The following is a 17,173-nucleotide window of genomic DNA, read 5'->3' as shown; positions in this document are numbered from 1 at the left end:
CATACATTTAATAAGTTAACAAATATTTTTAAACACATGCTATGTTTTATCATTGTCAGGCTTTGGAAAATAATGTACATATGCCAACAAAGGATTTGCATTTAAAATTCAGCAAAGATGGACAAAGCTAAATATGAATTACTTTTTTTCCACTCAAGATGAAAAGTAGAAAACATTACTACAGATAGACCTACCGTTATGGAAGATTTCCCTGCTGTGTTGCCATGCTTCAATAAAGATTTTGAGAGTTTTCTTTGAGAAACAATCTGTATATAATAATAAAAAAGAAAAGTTGATCAAACAAGCTACAATTTATGTCTATATGCAAGCAGTTCCCGAATAATTAATATAAAATTAAATTAAAAAGGTTATGGCACTTAATTTTAAAATATGCTTCAAAATTATGAAGTATAGTAAAAATTAAGCCACAAAAGTAAGTGCAATAGTCCACAATAATTGGTGAAAAATTTCTATGTTAAATACTTTAACATATGGATTAGTAAATGAATTACACAAGAAAGGAAACAACAAATTCCAGATTTCCGATGTAGCCAGAGGGGAGCCCATTTTAGTTATTTTATTTTTGCTTAGACATCACTATTACTCTTTGGAACTTCCGTCTATAATGTGGCTAAAAGATCTACAGACCAGTCATTCTCTGAGTTTCCAGTTATCTGTCATATGCTCAATTAATTTCCCAGAGAAAATACGACCTACACCTGTTTTCTTTTCTCATAGCTTTGCAGTAAATCAGTATCAGCAACAGCTGGTATAGCAGAGGAAAGAAAACTCTGATAAAGGAGAGTTGGAAAGCAAAGGTTTTTATCCACAACTAGAAGATGAAGATTAAATGCAGGATCAACAAAAATGTTCGCATTTGCTTTAAAAATTCATTAAAAATAACCTATTTAACATTTTAATTCTGAAAAGAATGCTTTTTTGCTATTCATTACAGGAAAAAAGAAGATAATTCTCTTGGAAAAAACAGGAGAGATTTTTTAAATACAACTACATCAGCTTTACACAATGTATGTAACAAATGATACAACTCCCTCTTGTTTTTAGTGGGCTGCCTCTAATTCAGCTCTCAAGAAGTGATTCGACTATGCTATATATGTCAGAACTTTCATTCTGCTCCCATAATCTGACTTAATTTAATATAGTGCATATTTAAATTTGCTCCAGCAGGTGGCAGCAGCAAATTCTCCTCACCTTAGCTTGGAAACCAAATCTTTTGTCCTGATTAGGGGAAAAAATGTTAATATGCCAGGCCCAGGGAAATCTAAAAAGGCTACTAAAGGCTAAAAAATTACTTCTCTAACACTGCCAAGAAAACTACATGGATGCAGATATCAAAAATGAGACAAAAATACCAGTGATAATGTAAATAACATTAAATGTTTAATGTTAAATAACAGTGGTATTGCAATATCAGCAATTGCCTCAGGTTTGTGGTCAATTGAAGATTTGAATCCAAGTCTTGCTGTAAGCCAATACTTTGCAAATAATGTCATTAAGATGTATAAGCTTGGACAAGCTGCAGTATAAGCTAACTAATTCTATCTACCTACATCATTCCGTTGCTTGAAAGAAAAAACCAGACATTATTTTAGCCAATTTGAGCAACTTCCTAGAGAAACAAGAATAAAAAGGGACTAAATAATACAATAAAAGAATTATCGACAATTCTGTCAATAAAATACATTAAAATATTTCTGGTGGAGCTTAGTATGCTGAAATATGTACTTGCATACAGGCAGTTTTTTCATAATAGAACAGCTGGACTTATTTTGATCACTATATTGTTCATTTCCTTTAATGGGCAATTGTGCAATGTTGCCGCAGCAAACAATTTCAGGATAGAAATACCTCTTATGTGGTATCCCAATTATCAAATGGAAAGTAAAATAGATGCATTTGGCAACTTAATTCCTTTAAGACTAATTAATAATTACTGATTGCAGAACATCACATGTAATTGAGAGGAAATCAATTTATGGTGGCATTAAACTACTCTTTGAATATGCATGCTAAATTATGCTACCAAAGTAATCACTTTGGGAAACTTCCATCAATTATACATCATGTTTATGGCTTATTCATAGGTGTAAAAATTCCCTATCAGCTTACTACTTTGTAAGAAAGCATATTGCAACTAAGGAGTACACATCAGAAGCAACTGGACGATGAAATTCAGAAGCCATCAAAAATGGATGCTCAAAGATTAGGCCCCATGACAGAATTCTGATATGGCTGAATAAATAGATTTTCTTGAAAGCCACCTGACTGCCAATACATTCAGCTTCAATGTTTTTTCTGCAATGATAGGAAAAACTGATTCTTAGAAAGTTGAATTGCATCTATCAATTTATACACAAATTGATTTGCACATATTGGTTTGATAAAGTACAGCAGCCTGAGGAAAAGTTTGCTAGAATTCCATATTTACTGAATTTCAAGTAAAGCAAAAGATTGTTGCTCTTAATTGCAAAGTCACGTCCGACCCATTGGGGGCCCATGGACAACGCTCCTCCAGGCCTTTCTGTCCTCTACCATTCTCTAGAGTCCATTTAAGCTCATACCTACTGCTTCCATGACTTCATACAGTCACCTCATTCTCTGTCCCAGCATTAGGCTCTTCTCCAATGAGTCCTTCTTTCTCATTACTGTCAGGCCTGCAGCTTTCTTTTGGATCTTTGGCCTGCCACACTTTCTATTATTCTACTATGCTGTTTTCTATTGTGGGAAAATGGGAGGGGGGATTGTACGGAGTTACTTACTGTGTAGCCAAAACAAAATTCTTTCTAGAAAGCCTTTGTCTTTGCAACTCTGCACCTGACCAGAACTGGGTGGGTGGAACTGCCAGCCTGGCAGTGGAAGATTGGACCATGTGATGGACTTGTGTGTGTTGGGCAAGATCTTGAACTTCCAACTAAATCTGGAAGCTTTCAGATTCAGGATTTCCCAACATGGCTCTCTTAATAAATTGGAACTTTTAGCAATACTTTGCTTTGGACTGTGATTTATTTTTGGATACTATTTGGAACCCTGATATTAACCTGCATCTCCACTGAAATAAATTATCAGCTCCCCTGAATCCTGGGGTGCTATCTGGGGTCATGAGCCCCAATTCCAACCCAAAACCGGGTGGGATAAAGACTCAGGGAAGATAGAGCATGGGAAAAGGTCGAACGGATGCTGTGAAAACTGCCTAGGTGTGCAGGCAGTTTCCCATGGGTATCCTCTGGCAGGCTGGATTGTCAGCAGGCGCTTGACTGAGACGCATGCAGCCGGCACCCGAAGATCTGAGTCCAGCAAGGGAAAGCCCAGATCAACCGGAGGGAGACTCACCAATGGCCAGGGCTGGTCAAAGAGTTGATGGGTGCCCATCCAACCTAGGTGAGTTGAAGGCATCCGATTCTTTGAAGCTCTCCCTGGGGTCGAGGACTTCTCCCGTGGGACCCCAGTGGAATGAAGCACAGTCTCCTGCACCCACCATGGCCACTGTAGATAATGCAGTGGCCTGCCAGCTGCAATGGGCTCGGATTGCTGTGGGCTTTCATGCCTCTCCCACAGCTGTCTCTGGGGCAAATACAACTGCTGGCGGATGTAGTGGGGCCAACAGCTGGAGTGGTTTGCTGGAGGCTCCCATTCCCCAGCCACTGCAGCCACCACTTACAGGATCCTTTAGAGAATGAAGTGACAAGAGCCACGGGGATTTGGGCTTAGTGCAGCCGTTTGCCCCAAAGCTGCTCAGACATCCGAAGTAACACAGCTTCCAGGCGTGCAGGCAGCTCTCCCTGAAACCTGAAGGGAACCACAGCCAAAACACTAGCTTGGTCGGTGGTTTCCCCTGAGGCAATGAGAAGTGCCCATTCTTCCTGTAAGGCGAGCTGGAAAACTCCGTGGAAAACCTAGCCAGTTGAACCCGCCTAAGTCAGAACCTGGGGAACAGGAAGAGGAGGAGGAGGGTTCTCCCCCATGCCTGCCCCTCCTTTGCATTGACCTGCCAGAATGGAGCGGGCTAGGAATCAGCTGCCAAAATGGAGGGTTCACACAAGTGTGCACAGTGAAGCAGAGGGAAGGCTACGGAGATCTGCTGAGAGAGGCATCCCTCCCCCACCAAATGTCTGCAAGATCGAGGGTCCTTTGCCAGAAGCAGAGTAGGAGGGGAAACCCCATGAGAGAAGGGAAACGTTGGGATTTGCTAAACAGGCAGCAGAGGCACACCGCTTTTTCCAGAAGTGAATGAAGGGTCAACTGACGAAGACTTACCATAGATGGATGAGGGAAACCCTGGGGATGGCCCAATGTTCTGGAAGCCTGTCTGGCCTTTTTCTCTTAGAGTCCGGTTATTAGAACCAGGGATTCAAGGTGAAGTGAAAGCCATCATAGATACCGGTTGCACACAATGCCTGATCAACCCCTACATAGTCGAGCAGCTGGGCATACGCACGGGCCTTCTTAAACCCCCTATCAGCTTTGAACAAGTCGACGGGATGCTAATTGGCAGGGTCCAAGCCTCGGTGGTCACTGAGCTTGTCCGGCTGGAGATGAACCGTCACTGAGAACTCCTCAGGTTCATAGCCACCCCCAAAATGACAGACTCAGTCATATTGGGACTTGCGTGGATTGAGAAGTGGGGCCTTACAATCTCCTGGGAAGGTGGTCAGAGGAAGTTAGTCATTGACAAAGGACTACTGCCAACTGCAAAGCAGGACCACCTCATAGAAGCTATGACCCCAGAGGAGACAAGGCCGCCAGAACCTGCAGCTCCGGGCCGAGATGCCCCACTTGGAACAAGAAGATACCTAAAGAGTACTGGGACTTAGAGGGTATCTTCAGTGAGGAAGATTGCAATTATCTCCCATCTCACTGACCCACCGATTGCGCAATAGAGTTTGTGCCTTGGGCAAAACTACTGAATCCTAAAATGTACTCAATGGCTCCTAAAGAGATGGCGGAATTAAGGAAATACATTGATGCCAATTTGAAGCGGGGCTTTATCCAGCCAATCAATTCAGAAATTCAGCCAATCAATTCAGAAATAGCAGCCCCCATGCTCTTCAAAGAGAAGAAAGATGGGGGGTTTGAGGCATACAAAACACCTACCCCTTCCCTCTCATGAACACTGTCATTATTTGATACATTTCTTTAGAATAAGTGCCTAGCAAGGCATTCAGGCATTGTTCTCTTGATTTTTTTGGGCATCTTATGACTAGCATTTTCTACACTTTCTCCTGCCCTCTTTATTAAAATTTAATTCTTTTTTTTTTACATTAATTTCCATTTCCTTACATGTTATAACTCGATAATAAATGGCCTTCTCCACAATTTGTGGGCACCAATGAATAATTTTAAAGCTTAGAGTTTCACTGCATATTGTTTGAGGCCAATTCTGCTATTTGCAAATACTGTATCCTTGTGTCAGATTAACTTTTTCCAAAACTTCACATCAGACAAGTAGATAACCTAGTAAAGTAATTTGGTTTTGAATAAACTATCCCAATTATCAACAGTTTTTCTCCATTTTAAATATTTCTGAAACCATTAAGATGCCAAGGGTCAAAAGGACCGGACGCAACACTTTGAGACAGCCTGAAATAGTGGGCTCCGCTGAGCCCCCAAAAATCCAGGCTGACAAACTGTAGTCGTGGTGGCGGCGGCGTGGTGTCTTCAGACAGGAAGGGATGGTGAAGAAGGAGCTGCGTCTCGAGCGACCAAGAGGAACGAAACTGGTTCCTCACAGTTCAGAGGCAAACTCTCCGAACCGACAGCGGGGGCGGCAGACAATGCAAAATGTCAACTATGGAGCTGGGGCAACGGGATTAAGTATTGATGCAGGAGCGGTGTCTGGACAAAGTAATGAAATTGGGTGAGAAGATTTAATAACCTACTGATATAAAAACTTTGAATTTGGAATTGGGAGAAATTTTTTGAATTGGAAACAGTGTTAACGGATAAATTGGGAACTTTGCAGAAAAGAAATGGCAGTTTAAATTATCAAAGCCCAAAGAGAACTGTTTGTTCTAATTATTTGGAGGGGGAAATGAGAATTGGCTAACCCATTGGTATAAAAAAAACCTTTAAATTTGGAACTTGGAAAGATCTTGTTTTTAACAGCGATTAATTGATAATTGGAAACCTCACAGAAAGAATGAGGGGGGAGAAACGGTGTAAAAATACTAAGACTAAGTAGACTTGCTCTGTTTCAATGTGTTTATTCAAATCATTTGGAGGTGGAAAACAAGAAAAGGGAAATCTAGCAAGAAGTTTTGTCTCTCTCCAGTTATTATTCTTATTTTTTGGATTTAAAATTTAAAAAGTGTACTTTTGAAATATACTGGATTGAAAGAACTAAGGAGCGGAGCCATCTACCGGAAGGAAGTAAGTGTTACTTTGTGGAAACAAAGAAAACGAAACTTAAACATCCGACTTTGACGTGAAGTGGAGCGGTGATAATTTTTAAGGAGGGTTTGTTTTGTGTAGGCTATTTGGTTTTATCCCTCCACAGCTATGGAAGAAAAGGGGAATTTTCTTTTAACTGGAGCTGAATTGGAACATTTGAACTGGAAAATAACATTTAAATTGGAAAATAAGAAGAAATTGTAAACTTTAAATTGTAACAAACTGAGATGTACTTTAAAAGGGAAAAATGTAAATTGCAAACGGGGCATTATGGAGAGTTGGGAATTTGAAGAAATATGTGAGATTATAAAAATATTGTGAATTACTAAAGTTAAATAGAGATAATAAGCTAGATATTAAGGAAAAACAAGAAATAAGCATGGAAGGTGGAGCAAATGAAAGCGGAAGTATAGAAAAAGTAATAGAAGGAAAGGAAGATAAAAAACAGACAAATGATTTCACTGGGTTTGTAAGTGGCACAGGAAAAATGGAAAAGGGGGAGTGTGTCCCAACAAAGAAAGGAAAGGGGAGTAAAGAAGAAGAGAAGGTAAATCATCAGACAGGTATAGAGAAGAAAAAATGAAGGTAACATACCACAAGAAAAAAGCAAAATAATAAAAGAAAAAGGGGAAATAAGGTAAGGAGACAAAAGAAAACTTTGATGAGGGCATATTGAAAGGCACAGCAAAGAGTGATGAAAAAGATCTGGAAGGAAGGATACATAAATAGTAGAAAGAAAAAGAAGAAGCTTAGAGATTGGGATAAAAGGCTGATTAGAAAGAAGTGGAAAGGATAAAGAAAGAACGAAAATTTGATAGGAGAGAGGAAGAAGGGACACACACACACACACACACACACAGACAATTATATTAACATGAATAATTGTGTTTAACTGAATATGCAGAATTTTATATGTGGAGAATATGTGTATATTATTTGTAAATTGGTTTTGAATAGTAAGGATTTCAATTAAAAGATAATCAAATATAACATTTGAAATGTTGGTATGAAGATATATTTATGTAGACATTTTTAGGTGGAGAATATAAATGAGGTGTATGTTGCCTGTCTTTCCATTTGGCAGTTAAATTGATTTGTAATAAGTATTGAATAGCAAGAATTTTAATTAAAGACAATTAAAATTAACATATTTGAATGAGGATAATATATTATTTGATAGGCACTAACAGATGAATGAGAAATGAATATTTGGTTAAGTACTAAATGAGAAAATATATATGGGACAAAAAATGGAGGGGAAATTTGAAAATACTTATAATGTGGATAAATAACTGAGACTACAACAAGAGTTTTAAAAATTCTGGGCATTTAATGATGTTTAACTATGTAATATTATTATGAGGATAGCTGGAAACCTGAAGCGGCTCACGCTTTGCCCAAAAGATATGCTAAGTGGAGAGAGTGGAAGAGAGAAAGGGAGAGGAAAGGAGGGAGAGAAGGGTCAGGAGAGAGGGAAGCAGAAGGGAGGAAAGATGTAGGAGAGAGATGAGGTGTGGAAAGAGGAGAGAGGAATGTGAAGTAGAGAAGAGAGGGATGGTAGAGGGAAGAAAGGAAATAGGGAGGAAGAGAGAGGGAGAGGAGGTTGAATAACTATTTATATAATATATAATATGGTGTATGGAAAGCAGAAGAGCAAATGATATTTGCTGTGGGTCAATGGTAAGAGGAACTGATATAATATTGGATAATACAAAATAGTGCTGGTTAAGATGTAATGGTATACTTGTGATTACTTGTATGAAAATAAAAATAAAAAAATTCACAGAAAAAACGGTCAAGGGTCAACTCCACCTTTGCTATTTTATCTTTCTCAGTGATAGAGAAAAGCCATTCTTTACTCTGAAGAATTTATCTTCCCTTCTTAACCAGATTAACTCTCAAGTTGTCTGGAACTTGGCCAAGCAGTGATGTACAATAAATTAAAACATCATCCATTTTCCTTCTTCATTAAAATTTTGAGAGGTACTAGTGTCTCTTTCTTTACTTTCTTCTTCTTCTAACATTCTATTTGTGTCGATTCTTAGTAATATTACATTTCTCTTCTTCATTGTCAATGCTTATGGATTGTCTTTAAAACCTGTAAAATCTTTTGTTGCTTCTAGTGTAGGTGCCTTGGATGCATTAACTTGTATTTCTTCAGATTTTTTTTTGTTAACTATCCGTGATGTTGAAGGTATTACATATTACACAATATAGTCAGACATTTCTTCAATTATCCCATCTGTCAATGTTATTTTATTGTGGTACCATACCCTATTCATCATGTTACAATATCCCACTTGTTAAGTTATGGGCAAAGAATAGAGCCGAGGCCAGAGTGATTTCTAACAGCTCTTTATTCAATACTTCCTGTGAGGCAACTTAACTCCCTGGCTGACACAGCTCCTTTTATAGAAACTGCTCAGCCAAACAACCAATCAGGAGCGAGTATTTTCCGCTCCAACAGGTGACCCGAATGAAGACTTCAACTGACAACTATACACTATGTACAATACAAAGCACCACTCATTCAGCTCATTTGTCAAATCTTTATCTATTTTGGATATTTCATGAAAACCACAGTTATTAATATTTATTGATAGTATATTTAGCCTTTGGCTTATTTAGTGCTAAAGTCAGCAAAGACTTCTGGCAATAACTGAAGTAAATGAGGGCAGCAAAAAAAAAAAAAAAAAAAGCAAAAAAGTCAACAAAACCACAAATACTTTACCTGCCCCAGAGTACATTCCATGCCACCAAGGAAATCTGCTTCTTTCAGCCCATTGTGATTGCTGCTGATATCATGGACTTCAAATCGTAGTCTCTGCACTTCTTCAAAATAAAAGTCCACTGTGAATAGCTTTGAGAAGACAGGGTTTATGCAAGTTTTTATGACTTCTGTCCGGTCAACCTGTCAATCAAGAGAGTAAGTTATTAGGGTTTTTTAAAGTCACTTAAAACAAATTTGAAATGTAAAACCCTTTAACAATCTAACTAAAGGAGAAATTTATTTTTAATGTAATTTCAGTTAAAAAAACTTTATTTAAAAAAATGAGAAATTATAGAGGATAAAAATCATTCTAATAGTACACCTAGACTCAAGAAAAACCATCCAGCCAGAGCTGGAAACATTTCTTGGATGAGAAGCGAAACATCTCCAAAGAAAAACAAGAAAGTCTAAAAATCATGACCTGGATGGGAGAATCTCAAGGATTCAAGGAACAGTTCTGGTAGGTAGTTTAGGAGGGAGAAGACAAACTGTGTAGCAACTATAGCAACCATCAATCTCTCTAGTTAACAACTTCACATTAGCTTCTACTACATATTCTAGTACAGATTAGATTAGGGATGAATTTATATTTATTGTCACATATTCTGACATACAGAAGAGCAAACAAATACAATCTGGGTCTGCAACAGTTTTATGTCCTCCCTTCATGACTGATTTCTATCCATAGCCATAAATAACGTAGGTTGAATTTATAACTGATCAAGAAGGAATATCAGAGTGTGAAACAGAATATGATGGCTCTCACTCAGTGATTTGCATCTTCAGAAGTTCAAGAGATTATACAAACCAATACAATAGCTGTCCTTGGCCTGAAACTAGAGTGATCAGCCATCTGTCAAAATAGCAATAGCACTTAGACTTATATACAATACAATACAATACAATACAATACAATACAATGGTAGAGTTGGAAGGGACCTTGGAGGTCTTCTAGTCCAACCCCCTGCCTAGGCAGGAAACCCTATACCTTTTCAGACAGATGGCTATCCAACATCTTCTTAAAGACTTCCAGTGTTGGAGCATTCACAACTTCAGGAGGCAAGCTGTTCCACTGATTAATTGTTCTAACTGTTATTAATATTAATACCCTTTACAGTGCTTTTCAGTTCTCTCTAAGTAGTTTCCAGAGTCAGCTTATTGCCCCCAACAATCTTGGTCCTCATTTTACTCACCTCGGAAGGATGGAAGGCTGAGTCAACCTTGAACCTGGTGAGATTTGAACTGCTAAATTGCAGGCAGCTGGCAGGCAGCAGAAGTAAGCTGCAGTACTGCACTCTAACCACTGTGCCACCAAGGCTCACTGAAATAAGGACATGTCCTTCTTTTTGTCTTCATGTGCTTCATCTGACAGGCATAGTCTTAAAATCAAATAGTATTTGATTTGTTGAGTATCTAACAACAAGGCATATCTCTGCTGCCCAGTATTTTCCCAATAAGTGCTGATGGAACATTAACAAGCTTAATTAGCTGATTAGTACTCTTTTGGTTTGCACTGCTGTCTGAAATTGACAAAATCTTAATCAGCTCCAGGCTGAAGGCTTTGCCTCCTAATCAGCAAATCCTTGCAATTGAAAAACCAATCTTTGATGCTGAAAAAAATAATTTTATATATATGTAAGCCAGTACTTCTTTTGCATCTTTTCCCTGTAATTTTTGTCATGAATCTCAAATAGTATGCCCACCCCCACCCTGTTCTTTCCAATTGTCAGTGTCCTACTTTGCCTGTTAAGATATCTGATAATCCTACCTGAGAACTCTGAAAAGGCAATCTGAATTATAGCATCAAGGGTTTTTCTGCTAGTTATACATTTGGGTTGTCTAATAACTTTAGTAATGTGAAAATAAAAATACGGTCCCAATAAACATTTTTATAGTATTGACAGTGCAAAGCTATATATTCTACTATATTCAATGGGCCTTATTTCCTATGAAGAAAAGTCAGGATTCCAGTTCCAATGACATGTAAAGCATTTTTTCACTTATTGAAATATGTAATATGCCATTGTCAGTCCCTAAGTATTAATTACATTCAGGAAGTCTATGAAAGAAAATCTTGCAACTGAAAACAAAACAAAACAATATTATTTATAGGACAAGGGGAAATTAGTAAGAGAAAACTTTAGAAGAAAAATATAACCTATGAATTTGCAATACAAACATATAGCAATTTACACTTCACTCCAGAGCCCTAGACTATGTTTTTATTAACTATGTTTTCACACCATTTCATCTCCACGCCACAAATGAAAAGCCAATGAAAAAGGTCAGTTAGAGTTTTTTGCTTTTACATTAACTGATGTTTGAAAATAGCAACCAGTAACTAATGTGAAATTAACCTTTTCCAAGTATAGCTGGAATACTGTGTTGGAGCTGCTTTGCCCTAGCACTAATTTAATCTGTAAATTAAACTATATGATTAAGTTCATTTAAAGACACTAAGATATGCATATCTACAGTATATTGCCACTACAAACAGAACGTGAGTTATCGCACAGTGATATGATTACCCACCCAGTCCTGGAACAGGAATACTGAAGGAATTGATTCTCAACTTGTAGGATCTGACATACCCACTTCAGGTTGAGAAACCTAAATAGGCCGAGGCGTATGCAGGTAAATATAGAAAAGAAGGAAAATCCTGCTGACTGAATTAAATTCCACTGAATAAAGTCCTACATTGATTGTTACCCAATTATTTCAGTTAACTCACATATTCAGCCAAAATTTGTATAAAGGTATGTTTGAATTAATGCAAAGCAAATTTAAAATAGTATAATAGTTTCTAGTATTTTATTTTTCTACAGTGTCAGTTTATGATTTATATTGATTGTTTCCTAGTATGATTTGATTGCTTATTTGTACCCTATGGCTATCATTAAGTGTTGTACCTTATGATTCGTGACGAATGTATGTTTTCTTTTATGTACACTGAGAGCATATGCACCAAATTCCTTGTGTGTTCAATCACACTTGGTCAATAAAGAATTCTATTCTTTGGTCAGATTTATGGATCCTACATCTATATATCTAGAAACTGGATCAACTTAATATAATGTGCAGTACTTGAATCTATGAAAACTCCTGAATTTCACAATACATGGACTGTATAAACCAGTGATGGCTAACCTTTTTGTTGTTGGATGCCAAAAATGCCCGCTGGCATCCATAATGCAAAGCACGCCCCCATATGTGCATGCACATACCATCCCCCCAAGATCCGCCCCTACACGCACCGTACTGCTCGCCTCCAAATTGAGCTTGGAATTTTCTCCAGGGGTCAGGGGAGGCTGTTTTCGCTCTCCCCAGGCTCCAGGAAAGCCTCCAGAGCCTGGGGAGGGTGAAAAACAGCCTACTGGAAGTTTGTAAATGATCAATTTCTGGCTTCTGGGGGGTCTTCAGGGGGCTGGGAGAGGCCGTTTTCACCCGGCCTTGCCCAGAGGCCCTCCAGAAGCCAGAAACGGTCCAAATTTCCAGTAAACCCTTTGGGTCCATTTTTCGCTGTCCCCAGCTCCGCAGGGTTTCCTGAGGCCTGGGGAGGGAGAGAACAGCTTCCCCCATCCCTGAAAGCTGGAAACAGATCATTTCCAAACTTCCAGTAGGCCCATTGGCCATGTTTTTCACCTTTCCCAGGCTCTGGAGGCTTTCTGAAAATGGCCTCCCCTGGCCCTCTGCAAGGCTGAAAACCAATTGACTGGTGTGCATATGCACGCTGGAGCTGAGAGCTCACGTGACAGCAGATATGGGTCCATGTGCCACCTGTAGCACACGTGCCATAAGTTCACAGTCTAAAAACACAAGAGAATTCCTGGCACTCAGACAAATCAACCATCAATAGGTACATAGAGATAAATATCTATATGTTAGATTGGGTAATGGATAGGCACACACAGGCTTAATGGTAACAACAGCTCTTTATTAAGTACAAGTGAGAACAATCCAGCGAAGGTTGAGTCTGACAGCAGCCCTTTTATAGGGAGCTGTTAGACCCTTTGACCAATAGGATTAAACCTCTCTTCCCGCCGGAACAGAGGACCTTGGTGGAAACCACTGTAGTTAGAGCAAGTATATAACACCCCTCCCCTCTTGGATGGAACAGTCCTACTAATTACGTAGTCACGCAGGTAGGCGGGATTTTGGGTAGCTCTGCCTGAAATGCGCAGTTCAGTAGGAGGGGTTTCCTTGGACAGGTCGCACGGACCTCTTTGCTCCGCAGCTCCGCTTGGTGGAAGCTCCTGGAACCTTTCACAGGCCATAGTTGGAGCTTCTAGACCCGGTTCGCTCGGAGCTCGCTGCAGGCCTGCAGGCCTGCAGCAAAACCAGACAAGTTTCCCGGTACCCTCGGGCTTGAGCTGGCTGTGGAAGGAGTGAGTTCTTGCTCCGTTTGGGTAGGGCTTTGGCTAACTCGTGCAGGAGTTACCTCTGGTTGTCTAAGAGTGGAGTTGGAGAGGCAGGAATGGAGTTGGTCAATATGCCTTCTCCAATTCCTACCGTCCTCGAGCTCTAGGAGGTAAGAGCGAGGGCCAGTGATGCCTATCACTATGGCAGGAATCCACAGAGTTCCCTGGGTGTAGTTGTGGGCGTATACTGAATCCCCTATGCTAAAAGTCCGAATCTTGCTTGTGGAGTCTGGGGGCGATGAGACAGAATAATTGGGGTGTAGCCGGTCTAAATGGGATCTTAGCTGGCGACCCATGAGAAGCTCGTAGGGGCTTCTCCCTGTAGTGGCATTGGGTGTGATGTGCTGAATTAACAAATAGTGGTCAACCCATGTTTGCCAATCTCCCGGGCCCATCCTAGAGAGGGCCTCTTTTGCAGATCTCACCATTCTCTCCGCCTGACTATTGTAGGCCAGATGGAATGGCGCGACCAGGGCCTGATTCCCTGAGCTGCTAGAAAGGTCTCAAATTGCATGGTCATGAATTGGAGCCCATTGTCAGAGACTACGACATCGGGCAGGCTGTGCATGGAGTCACAGTAGCACCTTGATGACCGCTTCTGCCATAGTGGAGGTCATCAGGACTACCTCTAATCATTTCGAGTAGGCGTCCACAACTACGAGAAATGTCTGGCCATGAACTGGGCCAGCAAAGTCAATGTGCATCCTAGACCATGGTGCTTGAGGTCCCTCCCACTCCTTAGCAGGCACCTCTGGGGGAGCTGGTCTGGACTCCTGGCACGGTATGCAGGTAGCCACCAATTTTTTGATCTCCCTATCCACATTAGGCCACCACATGTAACTCCTAGCCAAAGACTTCATCCTCACAATTCCAGGATGCCCTACATGTAAAGCGTCTAATACTGCAATGCGCAGTTTGGGTGGAACAACAACCCGGTCCCTCCACAGTAAACAGCCGTTACAACCGATAACTCATCATGTTTAGCAAAATACATTTTGAAATCAACCCCAACAGGTCCCTTGGGCCACCTTTCCACACCAGTTCAAATATTGCTTAATGGTGGAGTCCTTTGCAGAGTGACGGGCAACGTCACTGGATGAGACAGGCCCAATCTCAAGGCAGTCAATGAGGAGGACTGGCATCTCGGGGGTAGGGTCAGCAAGAAGTATAGGCAGCAGGCAGCAGCTGAGAGCATCACCGTGCCCCAAAGTAGAGCCTGGTCGGTAGATGAGACGTTGGGAGTAGGTAGCTAGGAAGATGGTCCATCTGGTCATGCAGGGTAATAATGACACTGGGGTAGGTTGGTCCCCAGCCAGTAAGCCCAACAACGGCTTGTGGTCCGTAACCAGTTCAAAGTCCCGGCCATATAGATACTCATGGAACTTCTTTACTCCGGCCACTGCAGCCAAGGCCTCATGGTCCAGCTGGCTGTAGTTCTGCTCTGTGGCAGACAAGGTCCTGGAGTAAAATGCAATAGGGGCTTCGGTTACGTTGGGCATGCGATGGCTGAGGATGCCACCGACACTGAATGGGGAAGCATTGCAGGTCAGCACCAATGGCAGGGTCTGGCTGTATTGTACGAGGAAGGAGTCTGCTGACAGGAGTCATTTTACCGCAGCAAATGTGGCAGCCTCGGCTCTGCCCCAGGACCACTTTGCATTCTTAACGCAAAGGGCTCAGCAACGGTGGCTTTTTGTTTAAGAAAGATGCTGTAGAAATTAAGGAGCCCGAGGAATGCCTGCAGTGGGGGCGTCCTGAATTGCTTTAATTTTTTGTGTGGTCGGATGAATCCCAGAGCTGTAGATTAAGTACCCTAAGAATTCATGCCTTGGCATGTTAATTTGGCATTTCTCTTTTTTTAGGTGGAGACCTTTGTCTCTAATTTGAGCCAAAACTGTTCGTGCATGTTTTAAAAGTTGTGCCTCGTTTGCAGCCGATACCAAGATGTCATCGAAATAGGGGATGACTCCTGGAATCCCTTGCAAAAGCCATTCCATGATGCTTTGGAAGAGTCCAGGGGTGATACTAATGCCGAATTGCAGGTGGTGACATTTGAATGCACCCCTGTGCGTCACAATGGTTTGGGCCTCCGACGTAGCACCATTTACAGGCAATTGTTGGTATGCCTGAGCCATGTCCAATTTTGCGAAAAATTTTCCGGGGCCTAATGAATGAAGAAGGTGATGTACGATGGGTACAGGGTAGGCGCTTTGTTGTAGTATTTTATTTATTGTGCACTTGTAGTCTGCACAGATGCAGACAGACCCGTCAGATTTGACAGGTGTCACTATAGGGGTCTGCTAGCATGAGTGATCGACTGGCTCTAGGATTCCCTGGCCTACGAGCTTGTCAATTTCTCCGTCAATTTTGGGGTGGAGAGCAAAAGGTACTCTCCTGGGTTTTACCCTTATTGGGGCTATGTTGAGGTCCAAACTAAAAGAAATTGGAGTCCCCACATACTTGCCCAAACCGGTGCCGAAGACATCCTCAAACTCCTTAAAGATGGCTTCAGCGCCGTCGTCTTTCAAGGCGTTTGTCACTGCGTTTTTTTGTTTGCCAGCTGTGCTTAAACTCTAAGACATATGGTGGACTGATCTGACTCTTATCACTAAGCTCACTACGCATGTTTCACTATAGCATCTAAGATACTGCTCTAGAACCGAGTTAGCCTTTTCACAAGTCCCATTAGTCTGCAGATGGTGGGCGGAGCTTAGACCATGGGCAGAGCCAATTAACTATTAATGCATTCAGGAACGCCATGTAACCTATAGACATGCAAAATAAATAGTTTAGCCAGTGTTTTTCCTGATGGAATCTTTGAACAGGGCACAAAGTACACTTGCTTGGAGAACAAATCAGTGATCAGCCAGATGACAGTGTTTCCCTAGCTTTCTGGCAACTCGACAATAAAATCCATTGATATCTCCTTCCATGGTGCACCAGGTCAGGCGACACTTTGAAGTAGTCCTTGAAGTTTCCCTGGTGGTCTCTTTGCAGCCGCACAAACGGGACAACTAACTATGTAAGATTCTATCTCTTTTTTTGAAAGAAGGCCACCAGAACTGCCTTTTAACCAAATGTAATGTCTTCACAAAACCAAAATGCCCCACCATTCTTGAGTCATGGGCCTGTTGAAGGACAAAGCTTTTTAGGCTAGCAGGAGCATACAGCTGGGCTCCTACCCACGCAAGATCATCCTGCATGGTGCACTCATGAGAGTATTGCTTGAACCAATCATCAGATGCAGGGCTTTTCCTCAGCCTTTTCGGCAGATCAGTGAGCACCCCCAAATCCACCTTTCCCTGGCTCCTGGTGACCATTGGAGCAGCTAGATGTTAGCTGGAATGCCTGGATGAATCACCACCAATCTGGCACTGTTGTACTGGGGTAGCCTAGACAAGGCATCGGCCATAAAGTTCTTTCCCTGAGGGATGTATTTTAGCGTGAAATTGGTTAAAATATTGTGCCCAGCGAACTTGTTTAGGTGACAGTTTTCCCGGGGGTTTTAACTATTCAAGGTTTTTATAATCAGTCCATACCTCAAATGGGTGTTTAGCCCCCTCAAGGAAATGCCGCC

General features: G+C 41.1%; 1 protein-coding gene across 5 annotated transcripts in view; it reads right to left on the bottom strand.

Annotated features, from left to right (window-relative positions):
- Nucleotides 1-17,173, bottom strand: part of CPNE4 (copine 4) — a 318,853-nt gene that overhangs the window by 106,905 nt on the left and 194,775 nt on the right. For all 5 annotated transcript variants that reach the window (XM_081971083.1, XM_081971084.1, XM_081971085.1 and 2 more), the window contains exons 3-4: nt 9,140-9,319; nt 195-266 (exon numbers count right to left, since the gene is read on the bottom strand). In XM_081971083.1, coding sequence (XP_081827209.1) covers nt 195-266; nt 9,140-9,319 — 252 coding nt within the window. The remainder of the gene's footprint in view (nt 1-194; nt 267-9,139; nt 9,320-17,173) is intronic.

This window comes from Natrix helvetica (assembly GCF_964273705.1).
Source record: "Natrix helvetica genome assembly, chromosome: Z".
Taxonomy (NCBI): domain Eukaryota; kingdom Metazoa; phylum Chordata; class Lepidosauria; order Squamata; family Natricidae; genus Natrix; species Natrix helvetica.
The sequence above is the reverse complement of the archived record's forward strand: the minus strand, read 5'-3'. Positions and strand labels throughout refer to the sequence as shown.